Source organism: Argiope bruennichi, chromosome 1 (genome assembly GCF_947563725.1).
Source record: "Argiope bruennichi chromosome 1, qqArgBrue1.1, whole genome shotgun sequence".
NCBI classification, from domain to species: domain Eukaryota; kingdom Metazoa; phylum Arthropoda; class Arachnida; order Araneae; family Araneidae; genus Argiope; species Argiope bruennichi.
Window position 1 is genome coordinate 142,260,584 of NC_079151.1, and position 21,647 is coordinate 142,282,230.

General features: G+C 25.7%; 1 protein-coding gene across 1 annotated transcript; it reads right to left on the reverse strand.

Moving 5' to 3' along the window:
- Positions 1-483: 483 nt before the first annotated feature.
- LOC129961993 (uncharacterized) lies at positions 484-21,394 on the reverse strand. The gene is made up of 16 exons (XM_056075684.1): positions 21,277-21,394; positions 20,336-20,485; positions 19,364-19,588; positions 17,442-17,676; positions 15,258-15,491; positions 14,780-14,984; positions 14,411-14,542; positions 12,547-12,648; positions 11,080-11,263; positions 9,871-9,969; positions 9,564-9,683; positions 7,173-7,328; positions 5,357-5,532; positions 5,080-5,242; positions 2,534-2,695; positions 484-2,175 (listed from the first exon to the last, which is right to left on the reverse strand). The coding sequence occupies exons 2-16, from the start codon at positions 20,471-20,473 to the stop codon at positions 1,426-1,428; spliced, it is 3,081 nt and encodes a 1,026-aa protein (XP_055931659.1). The 5' UTR covers positions 20,474-20,485; positions 21,277-21,394; the 3' UTR covers positions 484-1,425.
- Positions 21,395-21,647: the final 253 nt, after the last annotated feature.

A 21,647-nucleotide genomic window follows, 5' to 3' on the forward strand; every position in this document is an offset into this window, starting at 1 on the left:
CCTGAAATTAAGGCCTAAGAGATACACCATTTTTTACAGAAATGAAACAAAACAAAAAATAACGACCACTAATAAGGCAAAAAATACAATAACATAAAAACTCTCATAACCAATTATTAAAACAAAAAGGAAAGCACATACCAGCAGCAAGTAAAATTTTTATAAAAAGTGTCCCATCTTGTTCTTTTTGTTTCTGCTTACTTCAAGGTGATAAATAATTGGAGATTCTTAGTACCATCTATTGAGTTAGTTACTATGCAATGGAAAGTTATTTTTATTTTAGGCAAAAGGATTAGTACCAAATCATCTCTTTTTTTTAATTAAAAAATCAATATTGCAGTAGTTTCTAGAAAATTCATTAGTAGTTACATTTTTAATGAGAATATTTGTTGCTTCAATAAAGGAAATTTTATTATTACAAACTCTTTTTATCCAGTTGAATATATATATATTGAAAAAGACTAATCTATATTATTAACACATTCGTTTCTTGACTCAAACTTTTTTGCTTAATTAAATAACTCCATTCCTGTCTACTATATTACAAAATCTTTTCAAATAGTTCTGAAACAAAGGTTTGAGTCTAGTAGCATCAATGACAATCAAAATTTTATACAAAATCATTCCTTCCAGCCATCTTCAAAAAAATGTATATAAAGGAAAAAAGTTATTGAGGCAACATTAAATTGTAATAATTAAAAAAAAACATTAAAAATTAAGCTGTATTTACAGTTTTTATTAAATTGAATTTGTCTACATACATATAAGAACAATTATAAAAATTAATATTTTAAAATTTTTATGAATAATCAAATTAAGTAAGCAGACGTAATACAACACATTTTCTGCACTGCAAAAATACAAGCTGCAAGATTAGCACAATAAATATTGATTTGTTAAATTGCAATTAGTCATTTATTACAGTCAAAGCAATAAAATAAAATTTTATGAATCAAAGCAGATTTCATTGAAACCCTTTATAAAATAAATTTCTTGTTAAAAAAAAAAAAAAAGAATTTAGTAGAGTTTGTAGAAAAATTACTGCACTGAGTTTGGTTATACTTTCCTGATAGACTTTATGCCTTTCAACATCTCTTAGCAATTTAATTGCATTTTCAATTAATCAGTGCAAGATATTTATTTAAAAAAATGATTGTAAAATATTTTCTTCCAGCTTATAATCGAATCAACCCAGTTGATTAATAGCAAACATTTCTTTCTTCCTAGAAGGAATTAAAGCTTACTTAAAACATAGTGAAATATTTTTAATGCATAAAGTAAAGCAAATTTACATGCAATACCAGCCTTTCAAGGAGACTGGATCTTAAAATAAAACTGAGCTGTTTATAATAAAAGCATTTCCATGAAGGATTAATTTGTTACTTCAAGCCCTTTTTTCCCCCAAAAACATTTTTTTTTCATATTTTAATCACTTTCATCTACAAATGTCTTGATTTGTAAGGGTGTTTTTCCTTTTGCTGGAGTTTTACCTTTTGGTGTTTTAGAAGGCAGAGGTGTTTCTTTTACTTTTGAAAGTTTCTTTGATAAAGGAGTTTTGCATGGTAGTGGATTCTCAACTTCAGTAGTTTTTATCGGTAGTGGAGTTTTACCTTTTCCAGGAGTTTTAGATGGCAAAGGATTCCTGCCTTTAGCTGGAGTTTTTGTTGCTAGAGGATTCTTGTCTTTAGATGGGAATGGATTATTTTTTGACGGTGTTTTAGCAGATAGTGGAAGTTTATTTTTAGTAGAAATTTCTTTTGACAGTGAAGCTTCTCTCATTGGAGCCCCTGTAGAAAAACAAGTTTCTGAAATGTTTGCCCTTGCAACTTCATCTATCATTAAGGAAGTTTCATCTGCTTGGAGGCTTTTGTCTGATAGATGATTATCGCACTGTGAAGAACTCGTTGAGATTTTTTCTGATGACGTTTCTGTTAATGAAAGGGCCTCACTTTGGTCTGATGAATAAGATGAATTAGTATTGATTTCTTTTTGAGAATCTGAATCAACATATGAATCAGTAAACAATCTTTTTTCAATTGGAGAAGGGATAGTATCCAATTGTATTTGTGGGGCTGTATCCAAAGCAACTTGAATTTTCTTCAAATAACTTGAAAATTGTTTTACAGTTCTTTTGGGGCAAGGATTCTTTCGTTGAAAAACAGCAGAGTGAAAACTCTAGATTAAAAAAATAAAAAGTGAATATTATTTGCAACATAAATTTTAACAAAGAAAAATTATTGTTGCATTCCGAGTTAAATTATACATATTCAATATTTGATTTGCTAAAAAAATTAAAAAGATATTGCCATATAAAATTTAGATAAAAAGTAGTTTTTGGTAAGGTACTATTTCACTATCAGATGTATGTATCTAAATGTAAAAATATTTTGATATATCATTTAATGCATTAAAGGATGAATGTGATACAATAAGTTTTAAAAGATAATACTAATTAATCTCAAGATGTAACAGTAAAAGCTTAAACTTCAAATAAAGTTGGTAAAAAAACGAAAAGAAAAGAAAGCAAACATACCTCAATAATTAAGTTAATTCGTTCTTTTAACTGCAACAATTTATCATAATCTTTGGGGAGGTTTCCACTACAAACAGCATAAAGATCTGATGCTGGTAGTCGCCAAGGCCTTTTCAAAAACTTTTTTGTAAGTTTCAATGCAAGTAAATCTCGGAAGTTGTCCTAAAGTTTCAAAAACAGAGAATATTTATAAACACAAACACAAATATATTTATATAATCTCATCAAAAATGTGCAAGAAAGCAATTTTTTTTTTTTTTAAATTTTGCAAAATAAATGATATAATGCAATATATAATAACTCAGTATCAATGGTTTTGTTAATGCAATATTATGAAGCAGGAACTAGTTATGAGTAGTTGCATTTTGGAAAGCAGGTTAGTCCAATAGTCATTAATCAATCACAATGAATTGCTTTATTAATAGTTGAAGGGGAAAGCAATGCAAATGCAGTGTATTTCACTTCACATGATTATGGAGACAGAACCAATAACTCTATAATTAAAATAATAATAATAATGATAAGGCTTCAACTTAAGATATAACATGATTTCCATTTAACAGACAAACACACATAATGAGCATATACTCTAACTGCACAAATCTAATTGTAGCCCAATAACTAATTTCTAAGCCATTAAAGATAGGCATATATTCTAATTGAAAAAAAAAATAAATAATGGTTCAATTAAGTAAAGAATTATATTTTAGATCACTTAAGTTGTATGCACTTTTAAGAAAAATTGGCATAAATTTTTATACAATTCTCAAGTTTTGTTAATTTATGCATTCTTTTTCACATACATTATTTTTTAAATAATTCCAAATAAAGTAATCTAATGAGCTTAAACATGATGATCACACAGGTCCTAAGGACCATCCAGATCTAATGATATTATTTCTACATGTATTGATCAAGCTGAAAAGACGAGCTGAAGCTTAACCACGTTGAATCCATATTCATGATAAAACAAACTCCTCCAAATAATCAGTACAATGATCCAAATAAAACAGCCATAATCCGAATCCTTTTTTAATATTTTAAATAGAATATGATTCAAATTTTCCATTTGAATTTCTAGAGCACAATTGTTACAATTTGGTTACAATTCTCCAAGTTTGAGACTTATTTTTTCATAATTAAATACATACATCTTAATTGTATTAATTTTAAGTGTATTGAATACTCAAAAATTGTAGTTGTTTGAGCCTTTAAAAAAAATATCTCAACAAATCCAGTGGATAAGGTGTTATTAACTAAATTAAATAGTTTACAACAGTTAATTTTTGTAATTGAATTCCTAGCAAGGGGCATCCCATTAAGTATAAAATGAAGTTCAAAATTTAGTTTAAATAATTATATTAAAAATTCCATTGTTTTATGCTAAAAAATACAATAGAAGCAAATTCATTTTATTACCCTACCATATGAAATATTTTTTATGTTTAATGCTTAGTAGTAATTATGCTTACTATATCTAATTTGGCCTGAATGTCACTGGTAATTATATTTATCATCCCTTATTTCATAAATTAGTCATAGTCAACTAATTTGTGATGTTTTCATATATTACAAGATAATTTATCAGAATAACTCTCTTTTCAAAGAAAACCTTTTAAAGAAGTCTTTGCATTATTACTTCAAAGGGTTAGATAAAATAACCAAAAAATAAGGCATATTAAATCTTTTCTAAACAAATTTAAAAAAAATTTAATACAATTTCTTAAGCATCTTCTAACTCCCATAAAATACAAGAAAAAATTAGAAGGGGGGGGGGGGTGGAGGTTGCCAAATTAGAATGAATTCATCTTTACATATATTGATTCCAACTAAAAATATAGTGCCTAATTCATTTAAAGAATTTTTTTTTTATTGGAAATATATGATTTGGAAATTCACTACTCGGCCACGATTATATTCTTAATCTGTAATCTAACCTTATAAAGGTAACATCTAAATAAGAAATTTTATTTTACCATAGAACAACCCTCACTAGTTCAAGCACATTCCTGCAAGTCCAAGAATTAGAAGTTGATGATTAAACTAATACCGGCTTTTGTTAACAGATGTTAATAGACTCCTTTTTCCTACCATGAGCTGAGCCTTATGTAGTGGGTCTTATATATCAAATGGGACATAACCTCATGCTTGGCATGAAATTAATTAAGCATGCACATTTAATTTATCACAAATCCTAACAATATAGGATGATGAATAGGAGTGTTTGGAATTAATTTCAGAAACTGGCAAATGCTTCATAAAATATATATATAAAAAAAAAAAGAAAAGGGAAGGGGTTCTGTCAAATTAGAATGAAGTTTAACTTTCCTTGAATGATAAAGGTATTCAGAAATTTAAAAAAACAAAAAACAAACAATATTTGTTCTAGAAAAGTGGATGGCATCGACATTTTATTCCCAAAATTATGCTAATAGTATAATTGGGTAAAGAGATATGTAGTTAAAGAATAAAAGGATATTTACAATTGCATACATCTAATAAATTTATGTACTCATAGTAAAATTACATTAAACTAAAACACAAACCTTCAATGTGAAATTCTTTGAATTTCCAAATCCATTTGAATATTCAATCAACTGTAGGGCAACTTTTTTGATACTAACTTTGTAAAATGGGCTGTTTTCCTTAGCATCAAACAAAATATTAATAACAGCCAAAAATGCTTTTGATAAACATTCTGCTTCTTCCCTAAAAGAATGGGAAAATGAACAATTAGGAATGCAATTTTGAAGTCATCAATTAAACAGATTTGTTCAGTTCATTAAACAGTGTATACATAATAAAATTTCCACTTATACATACTTAGTTTCTCCATAAAGCAGGAAAAATTCTTCCAAATCTTTTCTCAATGAATGATATTCATCTGGATGGAAAAGTAACGCTATCAACTGTGACAAAATTATTGGAGAAAAGGTGTGATGAACCAAAAACAATTTTAGAACACCTTGTACCAGGATATTTCTCTCTTTTTCATCATCCTGAAAGCATACGTTTACATTAAAATTTCACAAGGGAAAAATTCTGTTGCAAAACATTCAAATAGATAGAGCTCTTACAGCACAAACATTGCATATATAAATTACTTAAAACAGGGAAAAAACGATTGTCTTCAGTTACACTAAACTCTATTATATATTTTCATTATTTAAATACATAAAGCAAGAAAAATGTACCTTCTACTTTTAATAACATGAAATTTTATTGCAAACTTGCATTTTTGAACAATGAAGATGGATCAATATATATATATATAATGTCATTTCTCCAAATGAACCATTATTTAACTGTTATACAATATAAATATAGTATATTAGAATTAAATGTTTCAATACTCCATGTATTTTATATACCAACCATGATGATTTTCAGTATATTAAGTCAGAATATTTCATCATATAGTTTCAGCCAAAAATTGAATTCAATAAAAATTAGCCGGTTTTCGAGATTAGACAATGACTGTGGATAGAATTTAAAGACTAGATGACTCAATGAACTATAAAGTATAATTTTTAAAAAGTAATTAACATTTAATCTCTTTATAAATTTTATAATGACCAATGATTTATTCACCACTTAAAAAAGCCATTTTAATTATGATTTTAGAGCCTTTTGTTTATTTAAATGTGATTATATTAATCATCAGGGTTGAGGATTTGTGATGCTTTCCTATGAAAATTGGAGGACACTTATTGGGCTTCTGATAAAATTTCATAGACTTTACTATTATTGTTTTTGTTACACCCACAGCAAAGGATAGAAAGAAAAAAAATAATATTGTAAATAGGTGGGAAGTAAACAGAGAGAAATTGGCACAATTTTTAACTTTAACCTCATACAGTACTTTAACAAAATCAATCAAAATTAAAATATTCATTTCAATCAAAGTTCAATGCCTTTCTGATTTGTGCATCAAACATGTTGAATAAATGCAACATTCCGATTTGCTTTCATCTCTACTAAACGACAAATTCTACAATTTAGTGATGCAGATGCAAGCATTTAATCCCCCCCCCATGTGTTTAAGTAGGTGTTTTGTCATCTATGAATAGTAATTATTCTAGCTCCTCAATTCAAGTATTTAAATACTGTACTTATTTAAATATTTTGAATCTTAAGATGTAATTTATTTGAATAATTTAATTATTGTGATTTTAGAATTATTCAATATTGAAGAATTATAATGAAATAAAGGGGAAAAAAACCCTTCAAATCTTTTCTAATATTAAAAAGTCTTTCTACCAAACATTTTTTAACAATTAAATACAAAGGAATGATTTAAATTTCAAAACACACTAAAAGTGCCAGCGCATTTATACTTTATGTAACTATCAAAATCTAGTTCAAATATTAATAAATTTCTGTCCATTGTTTTCTTTTGGAATTTCTAATTTATATTTTGATCATTTATTAAAATTATAGCCTTCAAATTATTAAAATGTAAATGTTAAAAGTTTTAACCTTTGTTGCCTTAATTATATTAAATATATAATTGGTGGAAAAGATGATTTCCATAGATGCATAATAGTTAATAATAGTAACAACTGACAAATGCATGACTCAAAGATAATCTATTTTGCTGTATATAAAATAATCCAAAGAGATATATTTTTTTTTTTACCTCTAAATGCAATAGCAGGTTGTTTAAAGCTTCATTAAAAAATTCTTCTCCATTGCTGGTTAGATTAACAAACATCTGCCATCCATGGGATTTTAATATATCAAAAGCTCCTTTTAGAAGTGTGTTTTTCAGAGGAGAAGAGCCAATGTTAACAGCCTAAAAAAGAGAAAATATGATTATCATGGCAAAATTCAAATGCCATTATGGTCAACATGCAACACATATGAGTAGAGGTCATTCAACATTGTTCATTCCTTCACTGTGAAAGACCAACAACTCACAGCTTTTCCAAAGTATAAAAATAATCTCATAAGCAACTTCATATAATTTTATTTTACATACTTTCAGTCTTACAGAAATAACAATAAATATAATTCTTGATAAATTTTCCCACACTGAAAACAGAAAACCTCTAGAGGTACATTATTTGACAAGGAAAAAAAAAAAAAAAATCCTATTGCACAGAAACCAAATCATTTTTCAAACACTTATCATCCCACCTCACCATAAACTTTTGCTAAAGAGAAGCATTGTCTCCTTGGTTCCATTAAAGTTAAAAAAGCTACTTTACATTCTTTCCACTAGTAATGTTTTGCAAGAATTTTATTTTGATAAACTTAAAATTTTAAAATAAAAAAAATTAATGAGTAGCCCTGCAATATCTTAGCAACTGAGATAAATTAAAAATAAAAAAAAAATAAAATAAATTGTCACAACAGTGTGGAAGGAAATTAAGGGTGAAGACCTAATAGTTGCAACTGAAACACAATTTATTATTGTGGCGAATTCCTACAATAGCAGACACATCCTATAATGAGAATGGAGGTAAATTGACCTCACACTATTACTATAATCCATCAGGAAATATAGATTCTGCAATTGAATTGATATTTTCCTATTTCCATACCTGAGATACCACTTGTGGGATTTATTTAATGATAAATAAAATATAAATTCAAAATTTATTATTGTTGAAAGTTAAGCCTGAAGTATTTTTTTTTCTTTTAATGATCCATTCCCATCCCTATTTATAGTGCATTATCTGCTTAAAAAATTTCTACAACTCATATTTAAGAAATTTTGAATTAGAATAAAACAAAGGTAGTTTCAAGAACCTAACTTCTTGAAGAATATTAAAAATTCTATTCATTTTAAATGGAGAATCATAACAGAGAATCATCTCAATGCCTCCAGTGTCTGAAGAGAGCATTTAATTAAAATGTTTTAATTTAAAAAAAAATTCTGCTCTTTATACCAACTACAGGAACAGGTATCAAATATCTTTATCAAAACATTAAAATTTAGAAATTTATTATAATTTTTTGAAGAATAAAAATAAAATAGGATAAATCAAACATACAAATCCTGTAGCATCTCAAGTAGGTAATATTTGATGTAAAGTATTCAAGTAAAATTTGATGGTGAAAATATATAGTATGATTATAGGGGAAACATATCAAAATTTTTAGTAAAACAAATAAACAGATAAGAAAACATTTCATCACTTTAACTATTAATTCTTAAGCTTCTGGTTTAATTCAGGGTGTGCAATTAGTGCAAAAATTAAGTACTTTTAAGCACATTAGCCAAAAAAATGAGGCCCTTTGTACATGTATACATATTCAAATCTGCATATTTTCTAAGTGTATGATATTTTGTTTTATAATAATGCATTGCTTGTATTTATTTATTTATTAAATTAATTTTAAATGCATATTCTTTAAATTTTAATATTTATTTTTATATTAGTGAAATTTTGCACATCTTCTATTGTAAAACAAATTATGTCTTAGGTTTTTGACAAAAACAAAATAGATTATAAAAAAAAACTATCAATACCAAAAAATTAAGTCAATTTTTATAAGGTTAACAATAAAGTTCAATAATGCACAGGAAGGAGTAAAAAAAGAGGCTTATTAAGTGTTATCATAATACAAGTTGAAATCCCTGGACCTTTTTTGTCCTAGAATTCCTTCTCCGAATTCTACCTTTTTGTTGGTCTGCTCTCTTGGTACATCAGATAAACAAGCATTTGCGACCATGCTTTTGGATTATCGGATTAAAGGTATGGGGAAACAAAATGAATAAAATGCTATCTTTGCATTTCAAGAAAATTAAGCACTTTTTAAGGACCTTGTTTCAAAATTAAGCATTTTTCATGATGTTATGCATCATATTTTTCTAACTATATGTTGCATGCTTTCTTTATTATTCAGCCAAAATTAAATAAAAATATGAATAAAAAAATAAATTTGAAACATAATTATAATGGTCAAAAAGATAAGTAGCACAAATATTTAATATAACACAAAGTATTAAAAGTTACACCATTTCTAAGACAACAATACAACAGGCATCATTGCTGTTTAAAAAAATACTACAAAAAATTACCTCAGCAAATAGAGGCCATGACAGTTTTGCTTCTATAAGATCCATTTGGCAGTAGAGTGACAAGGTAGTAATAGCTTGAATTTTTATTTCTGAATCTTCTGAACTCAAAAAGTGATTGATCTAAAATTCAATTGAAATCAGTATTCCTTTATAAATTATGAATTCTACTGACAAAACTTTTAGTAAATTCAACTGATTTAAAAATTGTAGATGCACAATAAAGAAAAAATTTATGTACTTTTAAGGAAACATTTACTCTCAAAGTAATAAAAAAAAAAAGGCATTTTAAAACAATAAAAAAGCTTACCAACACATCTTTGATATTCTGAAATTTGTTTGTAATAACACTTTCTTCAATGAGAACTTGAGAGGCAATTGCAAAGCATTTGAGTACAATACTTTTTGCCTAAAATCACAATTAAATACACATTATTTCAGACATATTAAATAAAAATCATCATTATTATTAATTTTTATAATTAAACATTATTGATTTTCATCCAAATAATTATCTTTTATCATTCTATCTCAATGAACTGTTCTTATATTATTTTGATATTACAATAATAAAAAATACCCTTTCTTTCAAAGATAAACTCTATTTCACAAAAACATATATATTTATTATACATAAATAAATTTGTTTCCTTCCAAGAACAATTTAATGATTTAAACCATGAGTTCAGTTATTAATAAATATGCATATATAAATTCATATAATTTTTCTCTAATAAAGATCAGCTTATTAAGAAGAAAGCAAAATTGAAAAGAATGAGTCAGAAGCACAGCTTAAAAACTAGTTTTTTTATTATATAAGAATACAGCTCATGACCTGCAGTTAAAAATAATTTTTAAAAGGTGTATCAACCAAATATTTCTGAATGGATTAAAAAAATATAAAAGCATTCCAAATATGTCATCAATAGATAGACATTCATGATTTTTTTCTTTGTTTAATTTTTTTTCTTCTTCTCATGCCACTTGATTAAAAAAAAAAAAAAAAAATGGTGCAAGTGTTTATAAGACTTATTCTTCTATGAATGATTTAAACAATTTTAACTTTAATCATAGCCATGATAATGTACACATAAATTTTCATCATGTCACAACAAAATGTAAATAATAGTGTTAATAAAAACATGACTGCAATATTTTCATTTGACATCAATACAATGCATATGTTAAAATAAATTTTGTAAATGAAACTATTTTATTTTCATAGCATAATGAGTGAAATAGAAAAATTTATCTTTTCTCAATGATATATTGTAACCAAAATTTATGAATATCTATAATGACATTTTAAAAATGTTTTTACATAGAAAAATATAAGTTTCACAACTGGAAGCATTCTTGAATGTTCCGTGGTTTAAAGTTTGTATTAAAAACATGCAAAATAAATGTATTATATCTAAAATAAATACTTCCAAGGCCTTTTAACAAGTATACAATTAAAAAAAAACATTATGAACATCATAAAATTCTTTGATTATAAGGAATTCACCCAAAATCTCACCTGAACATCAGGAGTAAATTGCAGCATTTTCAATAAATCTTCAATGACTTCCAACATATCACACTGAATAATTTCCCTGTCTTTTGGCGCATAATTTAAATACAATGGCACAATGTATGGCATTACTTCATATGAAATAAAAGGGTTTTTCATAATGTCTAGGAGCACTGGAAACACTTTTTCACTGAAATTAAGCATATTGATAATTCATCCTCTTGGAAAACATGAAAGGTATAACAGAGTTTTAGATAAAGAACTTTTTTTTTTTTTGTTTGAAACTTAATATAGAAGCAATCAAACCCAGTAAAGTACTACAATCAGATTTATTTTTCATCAATTCTTTTGAGGATTATCCATGGAGAAAACCAGGTAGTTTCCTCTACTTGTAGAGATTAAAGAAGCATTATAATCAAAGTAGAAATCCCTATTAAGTTAAATATTACACATAAAATTTCTAGTATGAGCAAAATTTATGAAACTGATTTTTTATGATAAAAATAGAATTCACAATATTAGTGACCAACATAAACAAATTTCTCTTGCGTAAAATGTACAATAAGTACACATTGATCAATATATATAAAACCCTTCAAATCTCATATTTAAATAAAGTGATAAAAATAAAATATCAAAAAAAAAATGTCAAAAGAAAAACATGTTTTTAAAGAATGAATTATTAAATATAAAAGATGGATCAAGAAGCAACTTGCATATTACAGACCTGATTTTCTTATCCAAGATTTCAATCAGAAATATGAAATAATTTCTTTATCTATCTATGTATGTATAACAAATAATTGGTTAAAAATGATTGAATTTTTATTCTAAGGTAGTAAATAGTAAAGGATATAAAAATAATTAATAAATTAGACTTTTTTAATGAAAACATGATGGGGCAGACTTATTCAGTGTAACAAAAACCAGTGGAATGATTTAAAAGTTAATTTTTGATATCTGATAAATTATTATAGATGAGGAATCCACTGAAAGTATAATTTTCCCTATTATTACTTATGATTTAAACTGAATCAATTTAATTAGATTTAAAATATCCAAACAAAATGAGCCAAGGTTGAATGTATATTGCACTGTTTTAGGGTTATGAAATTTTTCAATGAATATTGATTAGTTTCTTCAAGCAGCAAGATTTAAAAACATTATATATTAAAAAAAAACATTCATTAAATTAACATTTAGTATTAACATAATTAAAACAAATTTGAAACTAAAACAAACACACACAAAGGTGTAATCATAGGAGAAATATGTAAGTAAAATTCCTTTAAATAAAACATAAACAAAAGCTTTAGTCAAAAACAGTAATAAAACTAAAATATATTTTCTGATGACACAAAAAGATTAAAATTTCAACTCATTAAAAAAAAAAAAAAAAAAAAATCCAAATAAAAAGAAACTGACATTTCTAAAATCCAGGTTGTATTATAATTATAATAAAAAATATCTTACCATTTCTCAACTCCATTTGTATCAATAAGGTCCATTAAAAACAAAATGAGCTCATTGAAACTATATGCTTGATCATTTTCTATGGAAGAGTTGGAAAAATACCTAGATATTTGAAATCATTTTAATTAAAGCAAAGCAAAAAAAAAAAAAAAAAAAAAAAAAAAATCAACAATATATAACTTCTTGTCATTTAAATCTTTAGTTTAGAAAAAATAATAACTCTTAAGACTTAATTTTTAAATTCAAAAGCAAATTTTTTCAAACACTAGCCATAAGATCCAAGCATGTTATATAATCCATGCTTTTGATTATTACATACTTTTGAAATGATTGATTGTAATAACGCAACCAATAATCAATTCATACCAATTTAAAAGTTTAAAAAAAAAGTACATATATGTAATTGTCCAGCTCTACCTGTAATTCCCAAAGTTTCAAAATATCCTCTGTTATGAAATACAAACTTCTCTTTTAATGTGTAACAATTCAAGAGATTTTTTTTTAAATGTGCACAAATAAAGCTAACCATGAATAAAAATAGATTATGGGATTAAAAATTTCAAATTTTACTTATACTCTCTATTCTGGATTGTAGTAAAGGTTAATGAGTTGAGGTTTGCTCGTTCATAATTTTCTCACTTCAGTTGGAGGTTATTGTTAAAACTTTCTTTCAGAATTATTTTTATTTTATATTAGGTGTAATCACTAATTTTTTTTCAAACAGATATTAGTTAGTATTCAGTTATTTTTATTCAGTTAGCATTATGAATAAAGGAATTAAGTAGTGCAATAGATTACAAAAACATTAGTCAATATTGATATGTTCCTGGTGAAAAATGTTTTACAATCCATCAAAAAATTTTGAATTTGGTTATTTTGAATATTTAAATAATAACAGGGGGGGAGGGGGATTACATCTCTATTTCAAAATTTCTAAAGATTAAAGTAATGTAAAATGTCAAGATTTCATATAATTTACAACATTAATACATATACTTTTCTGCATACATTCTTCTGCACTAATGAACATACATAAGTTTTCTCAGTAAAACAATTTTGTGCAGACAGACTATTTACTTAAACTTTTAAGTATTAGATTAGAATCTGAAGTATCTGTATTAATAGGTGGTAGAGAGGACCTGTTATTAAGAAGTGAAAGTTATATGAAATGTAAAGTCTTTTAGTAAATGATTTAATACTTTAGAAAATCAAGTAAAATCTGGAACAGAATCATTCTTGTAATATGATGCCTTTTGTATTTAACTTGGTAGCATAATGATGAAAAGTATGCATTTAAGATATATTTTACTTGACCTGACAAGGTTTAAAATTTGATTCAAATCTGCAGATCTATGTTGCTATAACCACATGTATCTGAATAGAGAGTTAAGATGCACACAACATTGGTTAAAATTTGATAAAGATCTATAATTATGTTGATAGATTCATTTGCTAAATTTTTTGCACCTAGCCTAGAATGTTTTTTAAATTATCAAATCATATCTGTTGAAGCTTCCTACAGATGGATTTTGTCAAAATGTTATACAGATCTTCAATTTTTATGTAAAGATAGCAATCTAATACATTTATCTAATTTATTTCATTTTGAGTTCTGTTTACAGATCCCCATAATTCTAAAAATTGTTTTCTCCAACCCTGAACTATAAAGGTACAATATATGGCAATAAATAAATAATAATAATAATAAAAAAAATGGTAAGGTCAACTTATTGATAAAATTAATACTTCTTCTATGTATGTTTTATATATAAGAAAATAAAGATATATTGTTATGTTGACAATAAAGAATTTCAAAGATTTAAGAATTAAAATGTACTTTATTAGATACATTCCTATAACTTACTTTAAAATGAAATCAATTAAATCTTCAGGTAAAGGAATAAACTTTGAAAGCCGATTATCTTTATGTGCTAGTTGGTAAAAATGACGCCACAAAAATACTTGTTCGCCAGACAAAGAGGATTTTGGTAGACAACTAGTAAATATAATAATATGACAATTAACAAAATAGATATTGCATTTTTTAATATAATGAGACAAATTTATTAAGTAAAATGAATAATCATATATCAAATTTAAAACAAAAGTCCTTTATTGTAATATATATACATATGTAAACAAAGTTAGTGAAACATAAATTATTTAATCCTATTTCACAAGAAGGAGAAAGAATTTTACAATGAAAAGAGAAAAAAAAAGTAAAAATATTTACCTATCTACATCCAAGCCAATTTCATCAACAATTTGAGCAATTTTGACACACTTTGAAAGTACTTGCAAAAGTTCAGGAATAAAAACTATGTTATCTAAGCTTTCATTTCCTTCCTGCAGATCTTTGAAAAATCTGGTTAATTTGTCTTTATACGCCCGAAACCAAACAGGTATTAATCTTTGTTCAGCATTGCGGCGAACCACAGCTAAAGATTTATGATAAGAAACATAATCATAAGCACAAAAACAGTTTTATTAATATAGAAAGCAAGCAATGGAAATAAATGTTTTGAAACAGCTGAACAAGAAAATGCAAAATAAAAATTTTTGTAGAGACAACTTTCTTCAATAATGGCAAATATTATAAAAAAAAATGAAATATTTAAATATAAATAACACAAGAGCTATAAATTTATAGTTTGATATTAAAAAAAATGCAAAAATATCTAATTTGTATTTGTATAAATTTGTATACTTACGAGAAGGATCACTGAAGCATTGCTTTAAGATCATGATTCGTTGTTTGGTAGTAAATGACCGTGGGCTTATTCTGTTGCATATGTGCAATAGAGCAGCATTCCGAACATTAGCATTCTTATCATACAAAAATCTCTTTGTAATGGGAATGATAGTTTCTTCACAAGCTGCAACTATACTCACAGTTGTTTTCCGAACAAGTGGATTTGGATCATTCTCCATTTGCCAACAAAGACCTGTAAGTAAGAAAAATTTATCTATATATAGTCATTTCACATTACATTCAAAAGAGAAATAATGTACTCCATTTGCAGATTTGGTTACTTGTCTAAAGGTTAAATCTAGAATGATCATATATATATATTTAAAGATAAAAGTTTTTTTTAAATACTTACAACTAGATGAGAATTCAGTGAAGAAAATCACTCTAAAATTTATAAAAATGATTTTATATGATACAAATTTCAGCAAAAGCATTTGGACCCTCTTTCTTTTAACTGACTGGGATCAAAAATTGATACATGTTTGCCCACACCAACACATTCCTTCACATAAGTCCTTGTACCCACGATATTATAACACATATGAATATACAAATTAAACCTTTCTAAGGTCGTGAAAAGAATGCTTCCCATCAAATTCATCAATCTTTGTATGAAGCTAAGTATGTTTGCATAAGTTCAGAGAAATTTTTCAATAAGACAGGAATTTAGATGGTTCATTTCCTTATCGGTCTTGATTTGTAACTTAGTTATTAATTAATAAAATTAATTAAATTTAATTTATCTAATAAACTAAAGAATCATTTTTCTTAAGCTAATCTCAATTTTTTAAAAAAATATTTTAATATATCCTGACTAGAAGAAAATGACCTTTTAAAGAGTTAATAGGCGATTGGCCCAGATTAATATAAATCCACAGTTTTAGTCATAAATGATATTAACATGCACATATACAAATTTCCTATAGACAAACAATCATCCAAAATTTTATTTAAAAAAATGTATGATTTTGATAATAAGAATACATACAAAATACTATCAGTATATCATTTTGCAATTTTAAGTTAATATATAAACAGACAGATGCATTTCAAAAACTGAGCTTAGAAGAAATTTGATGAAAATTGCCAAAATCTCAGGGTTGAATTTGGTGATGATTACTTTCTCTGTGTATACAAGAAAGTAGAAAAAAAAAAAAAAAAAAAAAAAGGCACTTAGTTATATTAGTTAAAAAATCCTTTGAACAATGATTGTGATCTGTCCTATTTCTATTTTAAATGCAACTATAGGTATTTATATGCAAGATAAATTTTACCATGCAGATTGAGTCAAATTCTTACTGACTAGAAAGGAAAGTTTTGGACAGAGTTCTCATAAATGCAAAATATATCCATTCCTAAGTTAAATTTATATTATGTTAATTATACAATCTATAGAAGAGAGATATTACACATAAATTATACATAAATGAAGATTACACTGTAGAATTTTATATAAGCAAGGAATTTAAAGGAAACAAATGTTCCTTTTAAATTAAAATGTTTTTTTGTTTCTTTTTTCTTCCATCATGAGATAAAAATGTTTTATGTATTCGAAGACAGTGAAACTGAATGTATTTTTAAAATATCATTGTCACATTTTATTCATGATAAAATCAGATTACATGTAATGAAACCATTAACAGATATCTGGATAATTAATTCTAAGGGCAATAAGATTACACTGCCATTTTAAAATAAATATTTTAATATAACATTTGAAATTTATTTTGACAAATTTCATTTAATTTTCCTGATCAGATAATGAAAAGAGAGATGAACTAAAGTCAGCTTTTATTAAAGTTTCACTCTAGATAAAAGGCTCATTAAAAAAATCTCTAAACCTCATGCAATCTTTCTAGAAATGATGAGTGGCTAAATCTTTTCCATATATTTGTCTTTGCTTTTTAAAAGTACAAGGCATAAAAAGCTTGAAAATACATGTGTATACATAGATATACATGTATCTTATTCAATATTCTGGACTATTGAAAATTATGATGGATTTGTATAGTATAACAATTTTCAAGACATTTTAATATTGTTGTAATCACTCTTAAGTGTGCAATATTTAAAAAATAAATGCTCTGATGTAAAATGAAAATCAGATACTTAAGCTAAAAAGTGACAGAGATAGAGAATTTACCAGCAATAATTGGGTCATTAATTGTATGAGGATCTTGAAAGAATTTTGCAAGTGAAACAGCTTGAACACGAACATTGCAGCTGACATCAAGTCTTCTTGCGTCAATAACTTCCAGTAAAGCTTCATAGGTGTTCATATCCAACTCTCCAATTCCATGATCTTGAATATAAGTAAGAATGGTGTGCAAAAATTGGCAGGATCGGAATCTTACGGTATAACTTGATGCTCGAGACCACTAAAAAAGAATTGTATATTGAAATTTTCAGACAAATATTAAAATAACTTATTATTTTTACAAATATATATAAACTGCAAAAATGTTTATAAACAAACAAAAAATAACCAAGCAATTCCAATTGATCCAGAACTTAATAAATTATGCATCTCATGCAACAATATTGTTCTTATGCTTTTCTGATATTAAACAAAACTAAGTAAAAGGCAGAAAATCAAAAAGAAAGTAATATATTTAGCAAAACTGTCTTACAAACAAATTAAGGTTACTATATCAGATCAAGAAAAACCTTAAAATGAAGAGAATCTATTCAAGCAATTAAAGAATTTTTAAGCCTAAGAATGAAAAACATTTGTTTTTTAAAAAATTTATTCACAGTATACATTAAAGCTATTTATGTAGTAAAAATATCAAAACACCAAAGAAACACTATGCTATTTTTTTTAAAATTGCTGCATATAAAGAGAAGTTGTAGGGTGTTAAGTCAAGTAAATGTAGTGGGTGACTCAACATACAGATATTATTTCTTAGGAAGGGGGGGGGGGAAGGTGCTACCAGATGCATTATCACACAAAAACACCAACTAATATCATCCCCAATATTCTGGACAATAGTAATGAATTCTGGTTATTAAAATTTCAAGACCTTTAAATAAAATTCGACCCATAACTTGAGTTTAGTTGAAACCAATTCTTTGAGAATAATGCACTTACTAAAAAATGAGATCAAGTGCGATATTATTCATTATCAATCTTTGATTTTGGATAGAACTTTCCTTTTCTTCTTGACTTGCCATTTGTTTTAGGATTATAATGGGAAAAATAATGTTTTAACTTCATTCAATTTCAAGCCATTATTTTCATGACTGTAACGACATCCCTGCCATGCACACTTCCCATTAGTGTGTGGAACAAATTTAAAACTTTGTCTCCACAGAGTTGCTTTGTTCTAATTTTCATGGAAGATGATTTAAATCTTATTCTTCATTTTTTTTTCTCAATGACATACAATTTTCTTTTGTAACAAAATCTAAACTTTCTCAGAATTTCCGGTAACCAGAGTAACTTAGATTTGTAATATACTTATATATCATATATTGCATATTTGTACTAGTGGAAATAATTTGACCATGGACTTGTAAACCCCACTGAAACCAAGTTTTATTCTAAATTTTGTTACAGCTTCAATTATTATTTTTACTTCTATCAAGAATAGTTCTGTTGTTTAATTTAGTTTAATAAATTTATAGAATTTGAGCAGTATGCCAGTACCCATACCATATATGCACAAATATACCAAGATGCTACTGCAGAAATCTAGTTCCAATCTTAAAAATTCCCTGACACACTGCATATACAAAAATAAAAATTTGTTAAAATTCCTGCACATAATCAAATAAAGCTAAAAATACCAAAAAAAAAGGTAAAAAAAAAAAAAAAGTACAATAAGAGAAAATCTATTCTTAGTTTTTAGCATATTTGAGATAATATGAAAAGAAAATAATACAAACAGAATTCATGTGACCAAAAAAAAAGTAGGGGGAGAAAGCAACACTAAATACTTTCAAAAATATGTTTATAAAATCAAAATACTTTCATAACAATGTTGATAAAATCAAAATAAAATAAATTTCATTCTAAAATTTGAATTTCCAGACATATAGAATATTCAAAATCCAAATACCTACTTGTTCTAAAAGAGTGAAAACATTCTTCAATAAAGGATGCATTAAATCATCACTTTCTTCTTCCATTGATTCTTTTGCTTTTGCATCTTTATATTTATTGTCTAAATTCACAAGCAATTCAGATATAAAAGAAAAGATTTTTCGAACATCAGTATTTCTCTTACTTTCACTTAGAGTGATTTTTAGAAAATGTTCAAAAAAGTCTTCAAATCCTTGGCCATTGTACTAGAATGAGAAAATAATTATAAAATATGAATTAAATGATATACGATGAAAAGCAGGACTTAATGAATTAAATTATTACATATTTAAATTGTTAGAGAAAAACTATTGTCATTTGAAATTCACTTATGCATGCCTGTAATATAAGCAATAAAATTATTGGAACTATCAGATATTATCTCAAAATTAATGCTAATGTGAATAAAAATTTGTAATTCATAAAACCTTTATCATTTAATCACAACTGAATTAATAATATGGATATTTTATATTACCTCATTCAGGACTTGCACTTTATGTTAAGAAAGTATTAAGATGATTAAATTTCTCATGCCATCTTTTTTTCTTTTATATTTTTTATCATTTCTAAGCAAAAATATTGAAGAAACTTCATTAAATTGTTCTAAATTATTATTTTAAATTGAATTAGTTTGATTTTTATCCTTTCTGGTTTAATTTTGGTGGAAACAAGTATTGTAAGTTTTATTTCTTCTATAAATTAAGTATTAATAGAGACAAATTTAAGAAGATTTAAATATTTTGTTCTTATCAAATGAAAACATTAAAGATTTACAAGTCAATCATCTATATTGAAATTTAAATCAATTAAAAGTTATATGAATACTTATCTAAACTTTATCATCTTTTAAAAATATATAGACATACACACACACACACAAAAAAAAAAAAACCCTTAAAAATTATTAATATTTACATTTAAAAAATAAACCAAAGCTAAGCATTACTTACAGAATCATAAATATTGCAAAGACGTTTATGCAAACCAGACAGATCGGCTTCAATAGTACATAATTCAAAAATGTCCACAAGTTGCTCATACAGGCTCTTTGTGTCATCTACAGCTTCTTCTTCAACATGTGGTGTCATGTTTTAAAAGATCTAGAAATTTAATTATCATAAAGAAAATATTTAAATAATATAAATAAATTAAAGTAACAAGGCAACTGTAAATAAGGCATAAACAAGGCAACTGTAAATAGAAAATATGTGAATTAAATATTTTTCATTGGCCATCATATAAAATAATTAAATGCAAACTTTTTTTATAAGAATCATTAAGTAAAGCAGATATAAAACAAGTATTTTTAGAATATGTCAGTATCAATGACACACTTGAAAAAATTTATGATTTTATTGGATACATGGATTATAATCAATATTAGATATTAATTACATTATCTAATAACCATAATTTATAATATTAGTCTAATCATAAACAAAAATCATTTCAATTGGTCACTATAGAAGAATGAATGATCGGTTAATATAGAGTTTATTACATAATTTTCTATATAATAGTCGGTTGTCATGTAAAAAAAGTGAGTGAAAAGGATAATCAATTAATTGTCAATATCACAAAAGAAACAAAACAACTGTAACATAAAGTTCATCTAATAATAATAATAAAAAAAATACGATGATTATCATTCTTAAAAATAAAATAATCATTTGCAATAATTAATATTTTTTTACTGAATAGGGACAAAGATTAAACTCGCCTTCCAAATCAACATATATATTTTTATAAATGATTAAAATTTTAAAAAATAAAAGCAAATTAAGAAACATTTAAAAGTTACTGAACAGGCAAAAATTATTTAATCGGACAAAAGTTTCAGTATATATTCTTTGGCAAGTTCATATTGAAGTCAACAGATAAATAAACTAACTTGTCATATAGAAATAATATTTCAACTTGTAAAGGGATATTAAAGAATTCCGAAATCAATTTGCAACAAAAGTTTAAAATAAACAAAGCTGTTAAGATTTCAATGTTGTGTATCCCGCGAAATTTGTAATTGCCAGATTCAAAAAATGTATTCTTGAGAGGGGAAAAAATTTGCTTTCTGCAACGAATTGCTCAATGAGATGCATAATCCATGAGTTTTTGAATAAAAAATAAATTTGCTATTGTAATTTTTAAATAATCGTTCCAAATATCTGATATTTCAATCATATTATTAATTAAAAATTATCAATTATTATTAAATATTAAAATTTATTAATTGTAATTAATACTTAATTTACTATTTTAAGTAAC